This window comes from Ranitomeya imitator, chromosome 3 (genome assembly GCF_032444005.1).
Source record: "Ranitomeya imitator isolate aRanImi1 chromosome 3, aRanImi1.pri, whole genome shotgun sequence".
Lineage (NCBI taxonomy): Eukaryota > Metazoa > Chordata > Amphibia > Anura > Dendrobatidae > Ranitomeya > Ranitomeya imitator.
Genome location: NC_091284.1, coordinates 513,434,422 through 513,458,028, shown reverse-complemented (window position 1 = coordinate 513,458,028; position 23,607 = coordinate 513,434,422). Strand labels below are relative to the sequence as shown.

Genomic DNA, 23,607 nt, shown 5'->3' with positions numbered 1-23,607 from the left:
TGCGGTACCCCACTGGTCACAGCGACCCAGTTAGAGACTATACCATTTATAACCACCCTCTGCTTTCTATCACTAAGCCAGTTACTAACCCATTTACACACAATTTCCCCCAGACCAAGCATTCTCATTTTGTGTACCAACCTCTTGTGTGGCACGGTATCAAACGCTTTGGAAAAATCGAGATATACCACGTCCAATGACTCACCGTGGTCCAGCCTATAGCTTACCTCTTCATAAAAACTGATTAGATTGGTTTGACAGGAGCGATTTCTCATAAACCCATGCTGATATGGAGTTAATGCTGTATGTTAATGCTGTATGTTAATGCTGTATGTGCCAGATATCTTATGGATCCAGGCAACACAAAGCTGCAATGTGGAAGGGTTCTTTGTAAGGTCAAGGAGGTGATCATGGAAATGTATGGATAATTTAGTTACCATTAGTGATGAGCGAGCATGCTCGGGTGATCTCACAGTATTTGTGAGTGCTCGGAGATTTAGTTTTTGTCGACAGCTGCATGATTTGCGACTGCTAGACAGGCTGAACACATGTGGGGGTTGCCTGTTTGTTAGGGAATTCCCACACGTGTTCAGGCTGTCCAGCAGTCGCAAATCATGCAGCCGTGTCGACAAACCACATCTCCGAGCACATCCAAATACTCGGGAGACCATCCGAACGTGCTCTGGGAAACCCGAGCAACGGGTTTCATACTCACTCATACTCACTCATCACTAGTTACCATTAGTAAACCACAGTAAAACAGGAGTATATTTCAACTGATGCACAGAAGTGTTTATTGTTGACAAGATTTTCCTAAATAGTGAAATAACTTCTAAGAAGGAATACAAATAAATACTGAAAAAAAAACCATGGAAGTCACAGGACACATCAGGGAAATATCTACAGAATGATGAGAAACCAAATACATGTTAAGTATACAATCAGAAAGGCTTAGTTCATGGAACATATACTCTAATATTTACATTATATATTCCTCTCGCTAGCCCACTGATTCCACATCCAAAGATTAATATTATGTTTATTTGCTAATAAGACTTTCAATTCAAGAGTAACTAAACTTTTTAACTTGTACAGGGGATACCATATCAAAACATTAGGATTCATCGGTGGTGGTCTAGGTCTGTAAAACCCCTACAAAAAAAAAAACAATCGCTCACCAAGGGGCAGAAACACTCAGTTTATTCTCAAAAATATGAGCCAGACAGTCTATGGATCCGTACACTTTGTGTAGAGCGCAGATACTATTCTCCTCATATTGCTACCAGGACATGATTTAATTTATCTGCGGGGGTCTCGTGATGCAATACCCATTAATCAACACTAGTTATCAGTGAGTGTTTATATATCTATGGTATTTATATACCGTACATATTCTTTTTTTAGTTTTAGCTACCCTTGAATAAATCTCTGGTTTACACCGTACAGTGTAGCACCTGCAGGGTCATACACGTATACTTCGGAATATACATTTTTATTCAGCTTAGTAAATGCTTCTTTCCAAGGAACTGTATTTTCCGATCGAGTGCAGTTGATCGTATTGGAGTATTTGCTTCGTAAAATGGATTCATTGCAAACTGCAAAAAAAAGAAAAAAACCCGTAAAGGGAATAAATACACAGATAGAATCTCTGAACACCGCAATGTGCACATACCACCTCTATGGCATACCTTAATGTACAAGTCATATGCTTCGTTGAAAAAATTTTTTATTCCATCTTCTTGCCGTACGTCATGTAGCATAATAAATCTCATATGTAAAAGGGAAAAAAAAAGCAATGCTAAGGAAAATGGAGATGTAACATCTTCTATAGATATTAGAAATTGTATTTCCCACTTGGATAAAATAAAACTGTTAGCGTTCATAGGCTTTTAAAATGATTACATTTATGTCATGGAGATGTAGTGACATCACAGCTGGAGGGGTACAGAGTAGAACATGGCAGCGCCACACCCTGCTTAGTGGCGGCTGCCAGGTACTGCAGATCAGCCCATATTGAAATGGATAAGAGCAAATTGGCTGTATCCCAATGCCATCACTAAACAGTGGTCTGCTCTACACACTGTTTATATCAGCCGATTGGTGGGATCTGACATCCACACTCCCACCACTCATACTGATGTGCTACACTAAAGAATCATCAATAGATAAGTACTGGACATAATTCATATGTGCATATCATTTTCACATGCATACTAAAAAGCTCAAGAAAATATTCAGGCTTGGTGATAAGAATAATAATTTTTTTTTTATTTCTATAGCGCCAACATATTCAACAGCACTTTACTTGTGATCTAAATTATAGCAAATTGAAGCTATTAAAAAAAAAAAAAAAAAAAAAAAAAAAAGCTCCCACATAAGGTAGTACTGTATATAGACAGAATATGTACTCCTGTATATCGGCAGTTAAGACTAGAATGGTGTCCGATGTAAACTGTGTGAGAACAGGTGGTGGATCCAAGAATGGTGGTCTCAATACTGTACAGCTTACAATTAACAGGGACATCTCCAGCATTCTCAGCAGCTCCCCAAACAATGTGCTCACATTGGAGGACCAGGACCCAAATTCTCCCCACCCCTTAGATGATAGTTACCTCTATATTACATCTATCACACTATCTCTCGATCTATTATCGATAGATAATATCAATGGGATAAGTGGTCAGAATTCGCAGCAACAAAAAAAAGGATATGTCCAGCAGTTACAAATGCAGAAACTAACCATTCATTAAATTTGTCAACGGTCTTGAGGTACATGTTGTTTGACAGCCACATGTTCTCATCCACCAGATCCAGGGCTGCGTGTGCTATGAACTGGTTCAGATGGCGATGATCATCCTTGGTGAATCATGAAAAGGAGGAAAACAAACTTGAAATTTAGCTTTTCAGACTATTAAAAATAGTTAAATCACCACTCCATTATAAATTGTACCGCTGCAGTGGTGGCACCAATATATTCCTTGCCCCTAATAATACAGGTCCTTCTCAAAAAATTAGCATATAGTGTTAAATTTCATTATTTACCATAATGTAATGATTACAATTAAACTTTCATATATTATAGATTCATTATCCACCAACTGAAATTTGTCAGGTCTTTTATTGTTTAAATACTGATGATTTTGGCATACAACTCCTGATAACCCAAAAAACCTGTCTCAATAAATTAGCATATCAAGAAAAGGTTCTCTAAACGACCTATTACCCTAATCTTCTGAATCAACTAATTAACTCTAAACACATGCAAAAGATACCTGAGGCTTTTATAAACTCCCTGCCTTGTTCATTACTCAAAACCCCCATCATGGGTAAGACTAGCGACCTGACAGATGTCAAGAAGGCCCTCATTGACACCCTCAAGCAAGAGGGTAAGACCCAGAAAGAAATTTCTCAACAAATAGGCTGTTCCCAGAGTGCTGTATCAAGGCACCTCAATGGTAAGTCTGTTGGAAGGAAACAATGTGGCAGAAAACGCTGTACAACGAGAAGAGGAGACCGGACCCTGAGGAAGATTGTGGAGAAGGACCGATTCCAGACCTTGGGGAACCTGAGGAAGCAGTGGACTGAGTCTGGTGTGGAAACATCCAGAGCCACCGTGCACAGGCGTGTGCAGGAAATGGGCTACAGGTGCCGCATTCCCCAGGTAAAGCCACTTTTGAACCATAAACAGCGGCAGAGGCGCCTGACCTGGGCTACAGAGAAGCAGCACTGGACTGTTGCTAAGTGGTCCCAAGTACTTTTTTCTGATGAAAGCAAATTTTGCATGTCATTCGGAAATCAAGGTGCCAGAGTCTGGAGGAAGACTGGGGAGAAGGAAATGCCAAAATGCCTGAAGTCCAGTGTCAAGTACCCACAGTCAGTGATGGTGTGGGGTGCCATGTCAGCTGCTGGTGTTGGTCCACTGTGTTTCATCAAGGGCAGGGTCAATGCAGCTAGCTATCAGGAGATTTTGGAGCACTTCATGCTTCCATCGGCTGAAATGCTTTATGGAGATGAAGATTTCATTTTTCAGCACGACCTGGCACATGCTCACAGTGCCAAAACCACTGGTAAATGGTTTACTGACCATGGTATTACTGTGCTCAATTGGCCTGCCAACTCTCCTGACCTGAACCCCATAGAGAATCTGTGGGATATTGTGAAGAGAAAGTTGAGAGACGCAAGACCCAACACTCTGGATGAGCTTAAGGCCGCTACTGAAGCATCCTGGGCCTCCATAACATCTCAGCAGTGTCACAGGCTGATTGCCTCCATGCCACGCCGCATTGAAGCAGTCATTTCTGCCAAAGGATTCCCGACCAAGTATTGAGTGCATAACTGAACATTATTATTTGATGGTTTTTTTGTTTGTTATTAAAAAACACTTTTATTTGATTGGATGGGTGAAATATGCTAATTTATTGAGACAGGTTTTTTGGGTTATCAGGAGTTGTATGCCAAAATCATCAGTATTAAAACAATAAAAGACCTGACAAATTTCAGTTGGTGGATAATGAATCTATAATATATGAAAGTTTAATTGTAATCATTACATTATGGTAAATAATGAAATTTAACACTATATGCTAATTTTTTGAGAAGGACCTGTATACTTAGAAGCTGCAGTTTTCATGTGGTCTCTGGCCGCTGCGGTCGTCTTCTGCACTTTGTGACCTGTCAGATCGCTCCAGTGTGCGCTGGTCAAGCCACAGGTCACTTCTCAATGCAAGTCTGAGAGCCAGCAAAAAGGTCAGAACCTCTCATAGACTGACCTTGAGAGATTGTGACCAAGTTACCTCTGACTTCCGGTCAGGCAGACTTAACGATCACAAGATGGCAAATCGGGACCAGAATGGTGCCAGGAACAGCTGAAGACAGCAGCTGGTGAGTATAAGACTAGGGGCACAGACCTGGACCATAGATGGAGGATGCACGAAGCGATCAGCTCCTCTATTTAGTTGTAACCCCACCAGGGTAAGCAGAAATCCGTGAGGCTGTGCGCTGTTGAAGAAAGGTTTTGTCACACTCCCTTTAACATGAACCTCACACCTGATACACGCCGCCTGTGGACTGAGCAGCAAGTATCAGACACTGGCTCCCTAATCACAACCAGGTATATTTTACTCCGGTTGTGTCAAGGTATTGGGATAGTGGATTTCACTCTGCGCTGCCGATTTTCCGGTCAAACATCCAGGAGACAGGAGAGTTCACAGTGGTTTATTGTCAACGCGTTTCAAATTCATCAAACTCCTCCTTCAGGATGTACACAACAACGCATGACAATAAACCACTGTGAACTCTCCTCTGTCTCATGGATCTTTGACTGGAAAATCAGCAGCGCAGAGTGAAGTCCACTATCCCAATACCTTGACACGTTCGACATCTTGGTGGGTGCTGCAGTACCTGATATAAGGTGAACATACTGGGAGGGTCACACACAACCCCATAAGGTGAGCACTTACCACTGTTTTACCTGGATAAGCCCTTATTTGCGCTTTTCGTTGTTTCTAGGATCAGGATTCTGGTTGTGATATACCTTTAATAGCCGCTGGGGACCGAGCCGCATGGCAGACTAGTCGCACAGACGAGCGCCTTCTCTTCGCCCGCTGTCTGGATTGACAGATCTCTCCTACATGCGTATATAGGCAGAGACTGTCAGCAGCGGAGACAAGCCAGATGTCAGGTTCTCCGACACTTAATGACACTTTTTCGCATAACTAAGCTGCCATTAATGACAAATTGTCAATTCCACTCATTTCCCTACCATCTGACAACCAGCGCAATTCTCACCGCGTGGTCTGGGTTCACGCCGAGCGCCCTAGGCCCCTACACTATACACGCTCAGTTATGGGAGAAAGCGCCAAACAACATGTATAACGATAATAGCCAAGTACCTTAGATTCGGTTTTTCCTGGAGGCAGAAACTCCATCTCAAATACTGGGTTGTCATGATGTCCCACAATCACAAAGTAGAAGCTGCCAGACATGGTCCTCAGAGCGGGAGACACCTAAACACAAGCAGAGGCATCAGAAAACACATCTATTCCCAGCAGCAGAGCGGCCATTACATTAGAGACCCATGCTCAGCACATGCACCACAAGCTCACCAGATACGCACATGTATGGAGCCGGCTTCATTCCTGCTTATGTGGAGCAGCGGATTACTAGGCTTGTACTCATAGCACCATAGTGCTGTGTGTACAATGGCTGACAGGAGGACATAAAGGCCCTGTGCAGCCCCCCACCTTTATCATGGGGGTCTCCTGTTAGTGCCTCATCTGACCTGGAGATGGTGAGGCCGGGATTTCTCTGTGTGTACAATAGCTGACAGGACGACAAAAAGGTCCTGTGCAGCCCCCCCTACCTTTATCATGGGGGGTCTCCTGTTAGTGCTTCATCTGACCTGGAGATGGCGAGGCTGGGATTTCTCTGTGTGTACAATAGCTGACAGGAGGACATAAAGGCCCTGTGCAGCCCCCAACCTTTATAATGGGGGTCTCCTGTTAGTGCTTCATCTGACCTGGAGATGGCGAGGCTGGGATTTCTCTGTGTGTACAATAGCTGACAGAAGGACATAAAGGCCCTGTGCAGCCCCCCACCTTTATCATGGGGGGTCTCCTGTTAGGCTACGTTCAGACTAGCGTTGTGCTAGTGTGCGTCGGGTTAGCGTCGGGCGACGCACGCGCCATGCGCCCCTATATTTAACATGGGGGACGCATGCGTTTTTGTTTGTTGCGTTGTGCGACGCATGCGTCTTTTTTGCCGCAAGCGTCGGACCAAGAAAACACAACAAGTTGCATTTTTCTTGCGTCCGATTTTCGGCAAAAAACGACGCACGCGTCGCAAAACGCAGCGTTTTTGCGTGCGTTTTGCCGCGTTTTTGCGTGCGTCGCCGACGCAGCGGCGCACAACGCTAGTCTGAACGTAGCCTTAGTGCTTCATCTGACCTGGAGATGGTGAGGCCGGGATTTCTCTGTGTGTACAATGGCTGACAGGATGACATAAAGGCCTCGAGCTGCCCCCCACCTTTATCATGGGGGTCTCCTGTTAGTGCCTCATCTGACCTGGAGATGGCGAGGCCGGGATTTCTCTGTGTGTACAATGGCTGACAGGATGACATAAAGGCCTCGAGCTGCCCCCCACCTTTATCATGGGGGTCTCCTGTTAGTGCCTCATCTGACCTGGAGATGGCGAGGCCGGGATTTCTCTGTGTGTACAATGGCTGACAGGAGGACATAAGGCCCTGTGCAGCCCCCCACCTTTATCATGGGGGTCTCCTGTTAGTGCCTCATCTGACCTGGAGATGGCGAGGCCGGGATTTCTCTGTGTGTACAATGGCTGACAGGATGACATAAGGCCCTGTGCAGCCCCCCACCTTTATCATGGGGGTCTCCTGTTAGTGCCTCATCTGACCTGGAGATGGTGAGGCCGGGATTTCTCTGTGTGTACAATGGCTGACAGGATGACATAAAGGCCTCGAGCTGCCCCCCACCTTTATCATGGGGGTCTCCTGTTAGTGCCTCATCTGACCTGGAGATGGCGAGGCCGGGATTTTTCTGTGTGTACAATGGCTGACAGGAGGACATAAGGCCCTGTGCAGCCCCCCACCTTTATCATGGGGGTCTCCTGTTAGTGCCTCATCTGACCTGGAGATGGCGAGGCCGGGATTTCTCTGTGTGTACAATGGCTGACAGGATGACATAAGGCCCTGTGCAGCCCCCCACCTTTATCATGGGGGTCTCCTGTTAGTGCCTCATCTGACCTGGAGATGGTGAGGCCGGGATTTCTCTGTGTGTACAATGGCTGACAGGATGACATAAAGGCCTCGAGCTGCCCCCCACCTTTATCATGGGGGTCTCCTGTTAGTGCCTCATCTGACCTGGAGATGGCGAGGCCGGGATTTTTCTGTGTGTACAATGGCTGACAGGAGGACATAAGGCCCTGTGCAGCCCCCCACCTTTATCATGGGGGTCTCCTGTTAGTGCCTCATCTGACCTGGAGATGGTGAGGCCGGGATTTCTCTGTGTGTACAATGGCTGACAGGATGACATAAGGCCCTGTGCAGCCCCCACCTTTATCATGGGGGTCTCCTGTTAGTGCCTCATCTGACCTGGAGATGGTGAGGCCGGGATTTCTCTGTGTGTACAATGGCTGACAGGATGACATAAAGGCCTCGAGCTGCCCCCCACCTTTATCATGGGGGTCTCCTGTTAGTGCCTCATCTGACCTGGAGATGGCGAGGCCGGGATTTCTCTGTGTGTACAATGGCTGACAGGAGGACATAAGGCCCTGTGCAGCCCACCACCTTTATCATGGGGGTCTCCTGTTAGTGCCTCATCTGACCTGGAGATGGTGAGGCCGGGATTTCTCTGTGTGTACAATGGCTGACAGGATGACATAAAGGCCTCGAGCTGCCCCCCACCTTTATCATGGGGGTCTCCTGTTAGTGCCTCATCTGACCTGGAGATGGCGAGGCCGGGATTTCTCTGTGTGTACAATGGCTGACAGGATGACATAAGGCCCTGTGCAGCCCCCCACCTTTATCATGGGGGTCTCCTGTTAGTGCCTCATCTGACCTGGAGATGGTGAGGCCGGGATTTCTCTGTGTGTACAATGGCTGACAGGATGACATAAAGGCCTCGAGCTGCCCCCCACCTTTATCATGGGGGTCTCCTGTTAGTGCCTCATCTGACCTGGAGATGGCGAGGCCGGGATTTTTCTGTGTGTACAATGGCTGACAGGAGGACATAAGGCCCTGTGCAGCCCCCCACCTTTATCATGGGGGTCTCCTGTTAGTGCCTCATCTGACCTGGAGATGGCGAGGCCGGGATTTCTCTGTGTGTACAATGGCTGACAGGATGACATAAGGCCCTGTGCAGCCCCCCACCTTTATCATGGGGGTCTCCTGTTAGTGCCTCATCTGACCTGGAGATGGTGAGGCCGGGATTTCTCTGTGTGTACAATGGCTGACAGGATGACATAAAGGCCTCGAGCTGCCCCCCACCTTTATCATGGGGGTCTCCTGTTAGTGCCTCATCTGACCTGGAGATGGCGAGGCCGGGATTTCTCTGTGTGTACAATGGCTGACAGGAGGACATAAGGCCCTGTGCAGCCCCCCACCTTTATCATGGGGGTCTCCTGTTAGTGCCTCATCTGACCTGGAGATGGTGAGGCCGGGATTTCTCTGTGTGTACAATGGCTGACAGGATGACATAAAGGCCTCGAGCTGCCCCCCACCTTTATCATGGGGGTCTCCTGTTAGTGCCTCATCTGACCTGGAGATGGCGAGGCCGGGATTTTTCTGTGTGTACAATGGCTGACAGGAGGACATAAGGCCCTGTGCAGCCCCCCACCTTTATCATGGGGGTCTCCTGTTAGTGCCTCATCTGACCTGGAGATGGCGAGGCCGGGATTTCTCTGTGTGTACAATGGCTGACAGGATGACATAAGGCCCTGTGCAGCCCCCCACCTTTATCATGGGGGTCTCCTGTTAGTGCCTCATCTGACCTGGAGATGGTGAGGCCGGGATTTCTCTGTGTGTACAATGGCTGACAGGATGACATAAGGCCCTGTGCAGCCCCCCACCTTTATCATGGGGGTCTCCTACATCCTGTTAGTGCATTGGTAATCTGAGCTGCCATTAGTAAGAAGCTCCGCCACATCAGGTGCCACTCTCATCATGGCTTCCACTGATCACTACGAATCCGCTTAGAGAGTGCTGGTGAAAACCGACATGTCCACATGTCCCCACTCCCGGGGACACACCGCAGCGCCACACATGTAGCAGAGCTGGGAGCGGCCTGGATTCCTAGCGATACAGAATGACGTCACGATAATCCCCTCCCGACAATGGGGTTCCCCGGCGCTCACCTCTGTCAGGGGCCAGGTCCAGGCTCAAATACTCACATGCACAACCTAGCCTGCTAGTCAACAAGCAATGACGTCACACGAACGATTTTCCGGCATCTTCGCTTCCGCTATTTGATAACTTTATTTATAACAACCGGAAACTACAGGAAAAAGAGGTTTGGAACGCGGAAATAGGCTTTTCACTCTAGAAGGGGCGGGAACTTCGCTTTGCTGCTGATAGGAAGGTTGGCTCTCGGCTCTTGCTGTGATTGGTTGCCATGTAAGCAATGATCCAGTCTGCTGGGTCCACTGTGTTTACACATTAGCTGGCGGTTGGCTTTGGTGTGAACACTGCTGTATGCCCCAGGGAGGTGAGTGTCCTCTGTTATGTGGAGCTGCACGGTTTATGGCTGCGGTACCGGTACAGACCTGTGGTGAGAACACTGCTGTATGCCCCAGGGAGGTGAGTGTCCTCTGTTATGTGGAGCTGCACGGTTTATGGCTGCGGTACCGGTACAGACCTGTGGTGAGAACACTGCTGTATGCCCCAGGGAGGTGAGTGTCCTCTGTTATGTGGAGCTGCACGGTTTATGGCTGCGGTACCGGTACAGACCTGTGGTGAGAACACTGCTGTATGCCCCAGGGAGGTGAGTGTCCTCTGTTATGTGGAGCTGCACGGTTTATGGCTGCGGTACCGGTACAGACCTGTGGTGAGAACACTGCTGTATGCCCCAGGGAGGTGAGTGTCCTCTGTTATGTGGTATGCACGGTTTATGGCTGTGGTACCGGTACAGACCTGTGGTGTGAACACTGCTGTATGCCCCAGGGAGGTGAGTGTCCTCTGTTATGTGGTCTGCATGGTTTATGGCTGCGGTACCGGTACAGACCTGTGGTGAGAACACTGCTGTATGCCCCAGGGAGGTGAGTGTCCTCTTTTATGTGGTCTGCACGGTTTATGGCCGCGGTACCGGTACAGACCTGTGGTGAGAACACTGCTGTATGCCCCAGGGAGGTGAGTGTCCTCTGTTATGTGGTCTGCATGGTTTATGGCTGCGGTACCGGTACAGACCTGTGGTGAGAACACTGCTGTATGCCCCAGGGAGGTGAGTGTCCTCTGTTATGTGGTCTGCACGGTTTATGGCTGTGGTACCGGTACAGAACTGTGGTGAGAACACTGCTGTATGCCCCAGGGAGGTGAGTGTCCTCTGTTATGTGGTCTGCACGGTTTATGGCTGCGGTACCGGTACAGACCTGTGTTGAGAACACTGCTGTATGCCCCAGGGAGGTGAGTGTCCTCTGTTATGTGGTCTGCACGGTTTATGGCCGCGGTACAGGTGCAGATCTGTGGTGAGAACACTGCTGTATGCCCCAGGGAGGTGAGTGTCCTCTGTTATGTGGAGCTGCACGGATTATGGCTGTGGTACCGGTACAGACCTGTGGTGAGAACACTGCTGTATGCCCCAGGGAGGTGAGTGTCCTCTGTTATGTGGTCTGCACGGTTTATGGCCGCGGTACCGGTACAGACCTGTGGTGAGAACACTGCTGTATGCACCAGGGAGGTGAGTGTCCTCTGTTATGTGGTCTACACGGTTTATGGCTGCGGTACCGGTACAGACCTGTGGTGAGAACACTGCTGTATACCCCAGGGAGGTGAGTGTCCTCTGTTATGTGGTCTGCACGGTTTATGGCTGTGGTACCGGTACAGACCTGTGGTGAGAACACTGCTGTATGCCCCAGGGAGGTGAGTGTCCTCTGTTATGTGGTCTGCACAGTTTATGGCTGCGGTACCGGTACAGACCTGTGGTGTGAACACTGCTGTATGCCCCAGGGAGGTGAGTGTCCTCTGTTATGTGGTCTGCACGGTTTATGGCCGCGGTACAGGTACAGATCTGTGGTGAGAACACTGCTGTATGCCCCAGGGAGGTGAGTGTCCTCTGTTATGTGGAGCTGCACGGATTATGGCTGTGGTACCGATACAGACTTGTGGTGAGAATACTGCTGTATGCCCCAGGGAAGTGAGTGTCCTCTGTTATGTGGTCTGCATGGTTTATGGCCGCGGTACCGGTACAGACCTGTGGTGAGAACACTGCTGTATGCCCCAGGGAGGTGAGTGTCCTCTGTTATGTGGTCTGCACGGTTTATGGCCGCGGTACCGGTACAGACCTGTGGTGAGAACACTGCTGTATGCACCAGGGAGGTGAGTGTCCTCTGTTATGTGGTCAGCACGGTTTATGGCTGCGGTACCGATACAGACCTGTGGTGAGAACACTGCTGTATACCCCAGGGAGGTGAGTGTCCTCTGTTATGTGGTCTGCACGGTTAATGGCTGTGGTACCGGTACAGACCTGTGGTGAGAACACTGCTGTATGCCCCAGGGAGGTGAGTGTCCTCTGTTATGTGGTCTGCACGGTTTATGGCTGCGGTACCGGTACAGACTTGTGGTGAGAATACTGCTGTATGCCCCAGGGAGGTGAGTGTCCTCTGTTATGTGGTCTGCATGGTTTATGGCCGCGATACCGGTACAGACCTGTGGTGAGAACACTGCTGTATGCACCAGGGAGGTGAGTGTCCTCTGTTATGTGGTCTACACGGTTTATGGCTGCGGTACCGGTACAGACCTGTGGTGAGAACACTGCTGTATACCCCAAGGAGGTGAGTGTCCTCTGTTATGTGGTCTGCACGGTTTATGGCTGTGGTACAGGTACAGATCTGTGGTGAGAACACTGCTGTATGCCCCAGGGAGGTGAGTGTCCTCTGTTATGTGGAGCTGCACGGATTATGGCTGTGGTACCGGTACAGACTTGTGGTGAGAATACTGCTGTATGCCCCAGGGAAGTGAGTTTCCTCTGTTATGTGGTCTGCATGGTTTATGGCCGCGGTACCGGTACAGACCTGTGGTGAGAACACTGCTGTATGCCCCAGGGAGGTGAGTGTCCTCTGTTATGTGGTCTGCACGGTTTATGGCCGCGGTACCGATACAGACCTGTGGTGAGAACACTGCTGTATGCACCAGGGAGGTGAGTGTCCTCTGTTATGTGGTCTGCACGGTTTATGGCTGCGGTACCGATACAGACCTGTGGTGAGAACACTGCTGTATACCCCAGGGAGGTGAGTGTCCTCTGTTATGTGGTCTGCACGGTTAATGGCTGTGGTACCGGTACAGACCTGTGGTGAGAACACTGCTGTATGCCCCAGGGAGGTGAGTGTCCTCTGTTATGTGGTCCGCACAGTTTATGGCTGCGGTACCGGTACAGACCTGTGGTGTGAACACTGCTGTATGCCCCAGGGAGGTGAGTGTCCTCTGTTATGTGGAGCTGCACGGTTTATGGCTGCGGTACCGGTACAGACCTGTGGGGAGAACACTGCTGTATGCCCCAGGGAGGTGAGTGTCCTCTGTTATGTGGTCTGCACGGTTTATGGCTGCGGTACCGGTACAGACCTGTGGTGTGAACACTGCTGTATGCCCCAGGGAGGTGAGTGTCCTCTGTTATGTGGTCTGCATGGTTTATGGCTGCGGTACCGGTACAGACCTGTGGTGAGAACACTGCTGTATGCCCCACGGAGGTGAGTGTCCTCTGTTATGTGGTCTGCACGGTTTATGGCTGTGGTACCGGTACAGAACTGTGGTGAGAACACTGCTGTATGCCCCAGGGAGGTGAGTGTCCTCTGTTAAGTGATCTGCACGGTTTATGTCTGCGGTACCGGTACAGACCTGTGGTGAGAACACTGCTGTATGCCCCAGGGAGGTGAGTGTCCTCTGTTATGTGGTCTGCACGGTTTATGGCCGCGGTACAGGTACAGATCTGTGGTGAGAACACTGCTGTATGCCCCAGGGAGGTGAGTGTCCTCTGTTATGTGGAGCTGCACGGATTATGGCTGTGGTACCGGTACAGACTTGTGGTGAGGATACTGCTGTATGCCCCAGGGAAGTGAGTGTCCTCTGTTATGTGGTCTGCATGGTTTATGGCCGCGGTACCGGTACAGACCTGTGGTGAGAACACTGCTGTATGCCCCAGGGAGGTGAGTGTCCTCTGTTATGTGGTCTGCACGGTTTATGGCCGCGGTACCGGTACAGACCTGTGGTGAGAACACTGCTGTATGCACCAGGGAGGTGAGTGTCCTCTGTTATGTGGTCTACACGGTTTATGGCTGCGGTACCGGTACAGACCTGTGGTGAGAACACTGCTGTATACCCCAGGGAGGTGAGTGTCCTCTGTTATGTGGTCTGCACGGTTTATGGCTGTGGTACCAGTACAGACCTGTGGTGAGAACACTGCTGCATGCCCCAGGGAGGTGAGTGTCCTCTGTTATGTGGTCTGCACAGTTTATGGCTGCGGTACCGGTACAGACCTGTGGTGTGAACACTGCTGTATGCCCCAGGGAGGTGAGTGTCCTCTGTTATGTGGTCTGCACGGTTTATGGCCGCGGTACAGGTACAGATCTGTGGTGAGAACACTGCTGTATGCCCCAGGGAGGTGAGTGTCCTCTGTTATGTGGAGCTGCACGGATTATGGCTGTGGTACCGGTACAGACTTGTGAGAATACTGCTGTATGCCCCAGGGAAGTGAGTGTCCTCTGTTATGTGGTCTGCATGGTTTATGGCCGCGGTACCGGTACAGACCTGTGGTGAGAACACTGCTGTATGCCCCAGGGAAGTGAGTGTCCTCTGTTATGTGGTCTGCACGGTTTATGGCCGCGGTACCGGTACAGACCTGTGGTGAGAACACTGCTGTATGCACCAGGGAGGTGAGTGTCCTCTGTTATGTGGTCTGCACGGTTTATGGCTGCGGTACCGATACAGACCTGTGGTGAGAACACTGCTGCATACCCCAGGGAGGTGAGTGTCCTCTGTTATGTGGTCTGCACGGTTTATGGCTGTGGTACCGGTACAGACCTGTGGTGAGAACACTGCTGTATGCCCCAGGGAGGTGAGTGTCCTCTGTTATGTGGTCTGCACAGTTTATGGCTGCGGTACCGGTACAGACCTGTGGTGTGAACACTGCTGTATGCCCCAGGGAGGTGAGTGTCCTCTGTTATGTGGAGCTGCACGGTTTATGGCTGCGGTACCGGTACAGACCTGTGGGGAGAACACTGCTGTATGCCCCAGGGAGGTGAGTGTCCTCTGTTATGTGGTCTGCACGGTTTATGGCTGCGGTACCGGTACAGACCTGTGGTGTGAACACTGCTGTATGCCCCAGGGAGGTGAGTGTCCTCTGTTATGTGGTCTGCATGGTTTATGGCTGCGGTACCGGTACAGACCTGTGGTGAGAACACTGCTGTATGCCCCAGGGAGGTGAGTGTCCTCTGTTATGTGGTCTGCACGGTTTATGGCTGTGGTACCGATACAGAACTGTGGTGAGAACACTGCTGTATGCCCCAGGGAGGTGAGTGTCCTCTGTTATGTGGTCTGCACGGTTTATGGCTGTGGTACCGGTACAGACCTGTGGTGAGAACACTGCTGTATGCCCCAGGGAGGTGAGTGTCCTCTGTTATGTGGTCTGCACGGTTTATGGCCGCGGTACAGGTACAGATCTGTGGTGAGAACACTGCTGTATGCGCCAGGGAGGTGAGTGTCCTCTGTTATGTGGAGCTGCACGGATTATGGCTGTGGTACCGGTACAGACTTGTGGTGAGAATACTGCTGTATGCCCCAGGGAAGTGAGTGTCCTCTGTTATGTGGTCTGCATGGTTTATGGCCGCGGTACCGGTACAGACCTGTGGTGAGAACACTGCTGTATGCCCCAGGGAGGTGAGTGTCCTCTGTTATGTGGTCTGCACGGTTTATGGCCGCGGTACCGGTACAGACCTGTGGTGAGAACACTGCTGTATGCACCAGGGAGGTGAGTGTCCTCTGTTATGTGGTCTACACGGTTTATGGCTGCGGTACCGGTACAGACCTGTGGTGAGAACACTGCTGTATACCCCAGGGAGGTGAGTGTCCTCTGTTATGTGGTCTGCACGGTTTATGGCTGCGGTACCGGTACAGACCTGTGGTGAGAACACTGCTGTATGCCCCAGGGAGGTGAGTGTCCTCTGTTATGTGGTTTGCACGGTTTATGGCTGCGGTACCGGTACAGACCTGTGGTGTGAACACTGCTGTATGCCCCAGGGAGGTGAGTGTCCTCTGTTATGTGGTCTGCACGGTTTATGGCTGAGGTACCGGTACAGACCTTTGGTGTGAACACTGCTGTATGCCCAAGGGAGGTGAGTGTCCTCTGTTATGTGGAGCTGCACGGTTTATGGCTGCGGTACCGGTACAGACCTGTGGGGAGAACACTGCTGTATGCCCCAGGGAGGTGAGTGTCCTCTGTTATGTGGTCTGCACGGTTTATGGCTGTGGTACCGGTACAGACCTGTGGTGAGAACACTGCTGTATGCGCCAGGGAGGTGAGTGTCCTCTGTTATGTGGAGCTGCACGGTTTATGACTGTGGTACCAGTACAGACCTGTGGTGAGAACACTGCTGTATGCCCCAGGGATGTGAGTGTCCTCTGTTATGTGGTCCGCACGATTTATGGCTGCGGTACCGGTGCAGACCTGTGGTGAGAACACTGCTGTATGCCCCAGGGAGGTGAGTGTCCTCTGTTATGTGGTCTGCACGGTTTATGGCTGCGGTACCGGTACAGACCTGTGGTGAGAACACTGCTGTATGCCCCAGGGAGGTGAGTGTCCTCTGTTATGTGGCCTGCACGGTTTATGGCTGCGGTACCGGTACAGACCTGTAGTGAGAACACTGCTGTATGCCCCAGGGAGGTGAGTGTCCTCTGTTATGTGGTCCGCACGGTTTATGGCTGCGGTACCGGTACAGACCTGTGGTGAGAACACTGCTGTATGCCCCAGGGAGGTGAGTGTCCTCTGTTATGTGGTCTGCACGGTTTATGGCTACGGTACCGGTACAGAACTGTGGTGAGAATACTGCTGTATGCCCCAGGGAGGTGAGTGTCCTCTGTTATGTGGCCTGCACGGTTTATGGTTGAGGTACCGGTACAGACCTATGGTGAGAACACTGCTGTATGCCCCAGGGAGGTGAGTGTCCTGTGTTATGTGGAGCTGCACAGTTTATGGCTGTGGTACCGGTACAGACCTGTGGTGAGAACACTGCTGTATGCGCCAGGGAGGTGAGTGTCCTCTGTTATGTGGAGCTGCACGGTTTATGACTGTGGTACCAGTACAGACCTGTGGTGAGAACACTGCTGTATGCCCCAGGGATGTGAGTGTCCTCTGTTATGTGGTCCGCACGATTTATGGCTGCAGTACCGATGCAGACCTGTGGTGAGAACACTGCTGTATTCCCCAGGGAGGTGAGTGTCCTCTGTTATGTGGTCTGCACGGTTTATGGCTGCGGTACCGGTACAGACCTGTGGTGAGAACACTGCTTTATGGCCCAGGGAGGTGAGTGTCCTCTGTTATGTGGCCTGCACGGTTTATGGCTGCGGTACCGGTACAGACCTGTAGTGAGAACACTGCTGTATGCCCCAGGGAGGTGAGTGTCCTCTGTTATGTGGTACGCACGGTTTATGGCTGCGGTACCGGTACAGACCTGTGGTGAGAACACTGCTGTATGCCCCAGGGAGGTGAGTGTCCTCTGTTATGTGGTCTGCACGGTCTATGGCTGCGGTACCGGTACAGAACTGTGGTGAGAACACTGCTGTATGCCCCAGGGAGGTGAGTGTCCTCTGTTATGTGGCCTGCACGGTTTATGGTTGAGGTGCCGGTACAGACCTATGGTGAGAACACTGCTGTATGCCCCAAGGAGGTGAGTGTCCTGTGTTATGTGGAGCTGCACAGTTTATGGCTGTGGTACCGGTACAGACCTGTGGTGTGAACACTTCTGTATGCCCCAGGGAGGTGAGTGTCCTCTGTTATGTGGAGCTGCACGGTTTATGACTGCGGTACCGGTACAGACCTGTGGTGAGAACACTGCTGTATGCCCCAGGGGGGTGAGTGTCCTCTGTTATGTGGTCTGCACGGTTTATGGCTGCGGTACCGGCACAGACCAGTGGTGAGAACACTGCTGTATGCCCCAGGGAGGTGAGTGTCCTCTGTTATGTGGTTTGCACGGTTTATGGCTGAGGTACCGGTACAGACCTGTGGTGTGAACACTGCTGTATGCCCCAGGGAGGTGAGTGTCCTCTGTTATGTGGAGCTGCACGGTTTATGGCTGTGGTACCGGTACAGACCTGTGGTGTGAACACTGTTTTTTGCCCCAGGGAGGTGAATGTCCACTGTTATGTGGAGCTGCACGGTTTATGACTGCGGTACCGGTACAGACCTGTGGTGAGAACACTGCTGTATGCCCCAGGGAGGTGAGTGTCCTCTGTTATGTGGTCTGCACGGTTTATGGCTGAGGTTCCGGTACAGACCTTTGGTGTGAACACTGCTGTATGCCCCAGGGAGGTGAGTGTCCTCTGTTATGCGGAGCTGCACGGTTTATGGCTGCGGTACCGGTACAGACCTGTGGTGAGAACACTGCTGTATGCCCCAGGGAGGTGAGTGTCCTCTGTTATGTGGTCTGCACGGTTTATGGCTGTGGTACCGGTACAGACCTCTGGTGAGAACACTGCTGTATGCCCCAGGGAGGTGAGTGTCCTCTGTTATGTGGAGCTGCACGGTTTATGGCTGTGGTACCAGTACAGACCTGTAGTGAGAACACTGCTGTATGCCCCAGGGATGTGAGTGTCCTCTGTTATGTGGTCCGCACGATTTATGGCTGCGGTACCGGTACAGACCTGTGGTGAGAACACTGCTGTATGCCCCAGGGAGGTGAGTGTCCTCTGTTATGTGGTCTGCACGGTTTATGGCTGCGGTACCGGTACAGACCTGTGGTGAGAACACTGCTGTAGGCCCCAGGGAGGTGAGTGTCCTCTGTTATGTGGCCTGCACGGTTTATGGCTGCGGTATCGGTACAGACCTGTGGTGAGAACACTGCTGTATGCCCCAGGGAGGTGAGTGTCCTCTGTTATGTGGTCCGCACGGTTTATGGCTGCGGTACCGGTACAGACCTGTGGTGAGAACACTGCTGTATGCCCCAGGGAGGTGAGTGTCCTCTGTTATGTGGTCTGCACGGTTTATGGCTGCGGTACCGGTACAGAACTGTGGTGAGAACACTGCTGTATGCCCCAGGGAGGTGAGTGTCCTCTGTTATGTGGCCTGCACGGTTTATGGTTGAGGTACCGGTACAGACCTATGGTGAGAACACTGCTGTATGCCCCAGGGAGGTGAGTGTCCTCTCTTAGGTGGTCTGCACGGTTTATGGCTGCGGTACCGGTACAGTCCTGTGGTGTGAACACTGCTGTATGCCCCAGGGAGGTGACTGTCCTCTGTTATGTGGAGCTGCATGGTTTATGACTGTGGTACCGGTACAGACCTGTGGTTAGAACACTGCTGTATGCCCCAGGGAGGTGAGTGTCCTCTGTTATGTGGTCCGCACGGTTTATGGCTGCGGTACCGGTACAGACCTGTGGTGAGAACCCTGCTGTATGCCCCAGGGAGGTGAGTGTCCTCTGTTATGTGGCCTGCATGGTTTATGGTTGAGGTATCGGTACAGACCTATGGTGAGAACACTGCTGTATGCCCCAGGGATGTGAGTGTCCTCTGTTATGTGGTCCGCACGGTTTATGGCTGCGGTACCGGTACAGACCTATGGTGAGAACACTGCTGTATGCCCCAGGGGGGTGAGTGTCCTTTGTTATGTGGTCTGCACGGTTTATGGCTGCGGTACCGGTACAGACCAGTGGTGAGAACACTGCTGTATGTCCCAGGGAGGTGAGTGTCCTCTGTTATGTGGTTTGCACGGTTTATGGCTGAGGTACCAGTACAGACCTGTGGTGTGAACACTGCTGTATGCCCCAGGGAGGTGAGTGTCCTCTGTTATGTGGAGCTGCACAGTTTATGGCTGTGGTACCGGTACAGACCTGTGGTGTGAACACTGCTGTATGCCCCAGGGAGGTGAGTGTCCTCTGTTATGTGGTCTGCACGCTTTATGGCTGTGGTACCGGTACAGACCTGTGGTGAGAACACTGCTGTATGCCCCAGGGAGGTGAGTGTCCTCTGTTATGTGGTCTGCACAGTTTATGGCTGTGGTACCGGTACAGACCTGTGGTGAGAACACTGCTGTATGCCCCAGGGAGGTGAGTGTCCTCTGTTATGTGGAGCTGCACGGTTTATGGCTGCGGTACCGGTACAGACCTGTGGGGAGAACACTGCTGTATGCCCCAGGGAGGTGAGTGTCCTCTGTTATGTGGTCTGCATGGTTTATGGCTGCGGTACCGGTACAGACCTGTGGTGAGAACACTGCTGTATGCCCCAGGGAGGTGAGTGTCCTCTGTTATGTGGTCTGCACGGTTTATGGCTGTGGTACCGGTACAGAACTGTGGTGAGAACACTGCTGTATGCCCCAGGGAGGTGAGTGTCCTCTGTTATGTGGTCTGCACGGTTTATGGCTGCGGTACCGGTACAGACCTGTGGTGAGAACACTGCTGTATGCCCCAGGGAGGTGAGTGTCCTCTGTTATGTGGTCTGCACGGTTTATGGCCGCGGTACAGGTACAGATCTGTGGTGAGAACACTGCTGTATGCGCCAGGGAGGTGAGTGTCCTCTGTTATGTGGAGCTGCACGGATTATGGCTGTGGTACCGGTACAGACTTGTGGTGAGAATACTGCTGTATGCCCCAGGGAAGTGAGTGTCCTCTGTTATGTGGTCTGCATGGTTTATGGCCGCAGTACCGGTACAGACCTGTGGTGAGAACACTGCTGTATGCCCCAGGGAGGTGAGTGTCCTCTGTTATGTGGTCTGCACGGTTTATGGCCGCGGTACCGATACAGACCTGTGGTGAGAACACTGCTGTATGCACCAGGGAGGTGAGTGTCCTCTGTTATGTGGTCTACACGGTTTATGGCTGCGGTACCGGTACAGACCTGTGGTGAGAACACTGCTGTATACCCCAGGGAGGTGAGTGTCCTCTGTTATGTGGTCTGCACGGTTTATGGCTGTGGTACCGGTACAGACCTGTGGTGAGAACACTGCTGTATGCCCCAGGGAGGTGAGTGTCCTCTGTTATGTGGTCTGCACAGTTTATGGCTGCGGTACCGGTACAGACCTGTGGTGTGAACACTGCTGTATGCCCCAGGGAGGTGAGTGTCCTCTGTTATGTGGTCCGCACGGTTTATGGCTGCGGTACCGGTACAGACCTGTGGTGAGAACACTGCTGTATGCCCCAGGGAGGTGAGTGTCCTCTGTTATGTGGAGCTGCACGGTTTATGGCTGCGGTACCGGTACAGACCTGTGGTGAGAACACTGCTGTATGCCCCAGGGATGTGAGTGTCCTCTGTTATGTGGTCCGCACGGTTTATGGCTGCGGTACCGGTACAGACCTGTGGTGAGAACACTGCTGTATGCCCCAGGGAGGTGAGTGTCCTCTGTTATGTGGTCTGCATGGTTTATGGCTGCGGTACCGGTACAGACCTGTGGTGAGAACACTGCTGTATGCCCCAGGGAGGTGAGTGTCCTCTGTTATTTGGTCTGCACGGTTTATGGCTGCGGTACCGGTACAGAACTGTGGTGAGAACACTGCTGTATGCCCCAGGGAGGTGAGTGTCCTCTGTTATGTGGCCTGCACGGTTTATGGTTGAGGTACCGGTACAGACCTATGGTGAGAACACTGCTGTATGCCCCAGGGATGTGAGTGTCCTCTGTTATGTGGTCCGCACGGTTTATGGCTGCGGTACTGGTACAGACCTATGGTGAGAACACTGCTGTATGCCCCAGGGAGGTAAGTGTCCTCTGTTATGTGGTCTGCACGGTTTATGGCTGCGGTATCGGTACAGACCTGTGGTGTGAACACTGCTGTATGCCCCAGGGAGGTGAGTGTCCTCTGTTATGTGGTCTGCACGGTTTATGGCTGCGGTACCAGTTCAGAACTGTGGTGAGAACCCTGCTGTATGCCCCAGGGAGGTGAGTGTCCTCTTTTATGTGGTCTGCACGGTTTATGGCTGCGGTACCGGTACAGAACTGTGGTACCGGTACAGAACTGTGGTGAGAACACTGCTGTATGCCCCAGGGAGGTGAGTGTCCTCTGTTAGGTGGTCTGCACGGTTTAAGGCTGCGGTACCGGTACAAACCTGTGGTGTGAACACTGCTGTATGCCCCAGGGAGGTGACTGTCCTCTGTTATGTGGAGCTGCACAGTTTATGACTGCGGTACCGGTACAGACCTGTGGTGAGAACACTGCTGTATGCCCCAGGGGGGTGAGTGTCCTCTGTTATGTGGTCTGCACGGTTTATGGCTTCGGTATCGGTACAGACCAGTGGTGAGAACACTGCTGTATGCCCCAGGGAGGTGAGTGTTCTCTGTTATGTGGTTTGCACGGTTTATGGCTGAGGTACCAGTACAGACCTGTGGTGTGAACACTGCTGTATGCCCCAGGGAGGTGAGTGTCCTCTGTTATGTGGAGCTGCACAGTTTATGGCTGTGGTACCGGTACAGACCTGTGGTGTGAACACTGCTGTATGCCCCAGGGAGGTGAGTGTCCTCTGTTATGTGGAGGTGCACGGTTTATGACTGCGGTACCGGTACAGACCTGTGGTGAGAACACTGCTCTATGCCCCAGGGGGGTGAGTCCTCTGTTATGTGGTCTGCACGGTTTATGGCTGCGGTACCGGCACAGACCAGTGGTGAGAACACTGCTGTATGCCCCAGGGAGGTGAGTGTCCTCTGTTATGTGGTTTGCACGGTTTATGGCTGAGGTACCGGTACAGACCTGTGGTGTGAACACTGCTGTATGCCCCAGGGAGGTGAGTGTCCTCTGTTATGTGGAGCTGCACGGTTTATGGCTGTGGTACCGGTACAGACCTGTGGTGTGAACACTGCTGTATGCCCCTTGGAGGTGAATGTCCTCTGTTATGTGGAGCTGCACGGTTTATGACTGCGGTACCGGTACAGACCTGTGGTGAGAACACTGCTGTATGCCCCAGGGAGGTGAGTGTCCTCTGTTATGTGGAGCTGCACGGTTTATGGCTGCGGTACCGGTACAGACCTGTGGGGAGAACACTGCTGTATGCCCCAGGGAGGTGAGTGTCCTCTGTTATGTGGTCTGCACGGTTTATGGCTGTGGTACCGGTACAGACCTGTGGTGAGAACACTGCTGTATGCGCCAGGGAGGTGAGTGTCCTCTGTTATGTGGAGCTGCACGGTTTATGGCTGTGGTACCAGTACAGACCTGTGGTGAGAACACTGCTGTATGCCCCAGGGATGTGAGTGTCATCTGTTATGTGGTCCGCACGATTTATGGCTGCGGTATCGGTGCAGACCTGTGGTGAGAACACTGCTGTATGCCCCAGGGAGGTGAGTGTCCTCTGTTATGTGGTCTGCACGGTTTATGGCTGCGGTACCGGTACAGACCTGTGGTGAGAACACTGCTGTATGCCCCAGGGAGGTGAGTGTCCTCTGTTATGTGGCCTGCACGGTTTATGGCTGCGGTACCGGTACAGACCTGTAGTGAGAACACTGCTGTATGCCCCAGGGAGGTGAGTGTCCTCTGTTATGTGGTCCGCACGGTTTATGGCTGCGGTACCGGTACAGACCTGTGGTGAGAACACTGCTGTATGCCCCAGGGAGGTGAGTGTCCTCTGTTATGTGGTCTGCACGGTTTATGGCTGCGGTACCGGTACAGACCTGTGGTGAGAACACTGCTGTATGCCCCAGGGAGGTGAGTGTCCTCTGTTATGTGGCCTGCACGGTTTATGGTTGAGGTACCGGTACAGA

General features: G+C 51.5%; 2 protein-coding genes across 5 annotated transcripts in view; one reads left to right on the top strand and one right to left on the bottom strand.

Moving 5' to 3' along the window:
- Positions 1-766: 766 nt before the first annotated feature.
- Positions 767-9,978, bottom strand: TRAPPC2 (trafficking protein particle complex subunit 2). Of its 2 annotated transcripts, none has more exons than XM_069757730.1 (5): positions 9,868-9,978; positions 5,892-6,005; positions 2,712-2,856; positions 1,689-1,774; positions 767-1,595 (listed from the first exon to the last, which is right to left on the bottom strand). In XM_069757730.1, exons 2-5 carry the CDS (start codon positions 5,982-5,984, stop codon positions 1,497-1,499), a joined length of 423 nt encoding a protein of 140 aa, XP_069613831.1. In that variant the 5' UTR covers positions 5,985-6,005; positions 9,868-9,978; the 3' UTR covers positions 767-1,496. The 2 variants fall into 2 exon arrangements, with proteins under 2 accessions (XP_069613831.1, XP_069613832.1); XM_069757731.1 differs by having other exon boundaries at positions 9,904-9,970.
- Positions 9,979-10,101: 123 nt separating this feature from the next.
- Positions 10,102-23,607, top strand: part of OFD1 (OFD1 centriole and centriolar satellite protein) — a 143,080-nt gene continuing 129,574 nt past the window's right edge. Inside the window, exon 1 of one of the 3 annotated variants that reach the window (XM_069757724.1) lies at positions 10,102-10,217. The gene's annotated coding sequence lies outside the window, so the exon portion shown is untranslated. Of the gene's footprint in view, positions 10,218-21,069; positions 21,162-23,607 lie in introns of those variants that run through there. The other 2 variants (XM_069757729.1, XM_069757725.1) reach the window with 2 other exon arrangements.

Bases quoted from the DNA above. Each gene is read 5' to 3' on its own strand.
- TRAPPC2 (XM_069757730.1), bottom strand. From the start codon at position 5,984: ATGTCTGGCAGCTTCTACTTTGTGATTGTGGGACATCATGACAACCCA. The intron at 2,857-5,891 runs GTACTTGGCTAT...TGATTCACCAAG, and splicing joins CAGGAAAAACCGAATCTAAG to GATGATCATCGCCATCTGAA. The intron at 1,775-2,711 runs ATATCCTTTTTT...TTTCCCTTTTAC, and splicing joins TGCATTTGTAACTGCTGGAC to ATATGAGATTTATTATGCTA.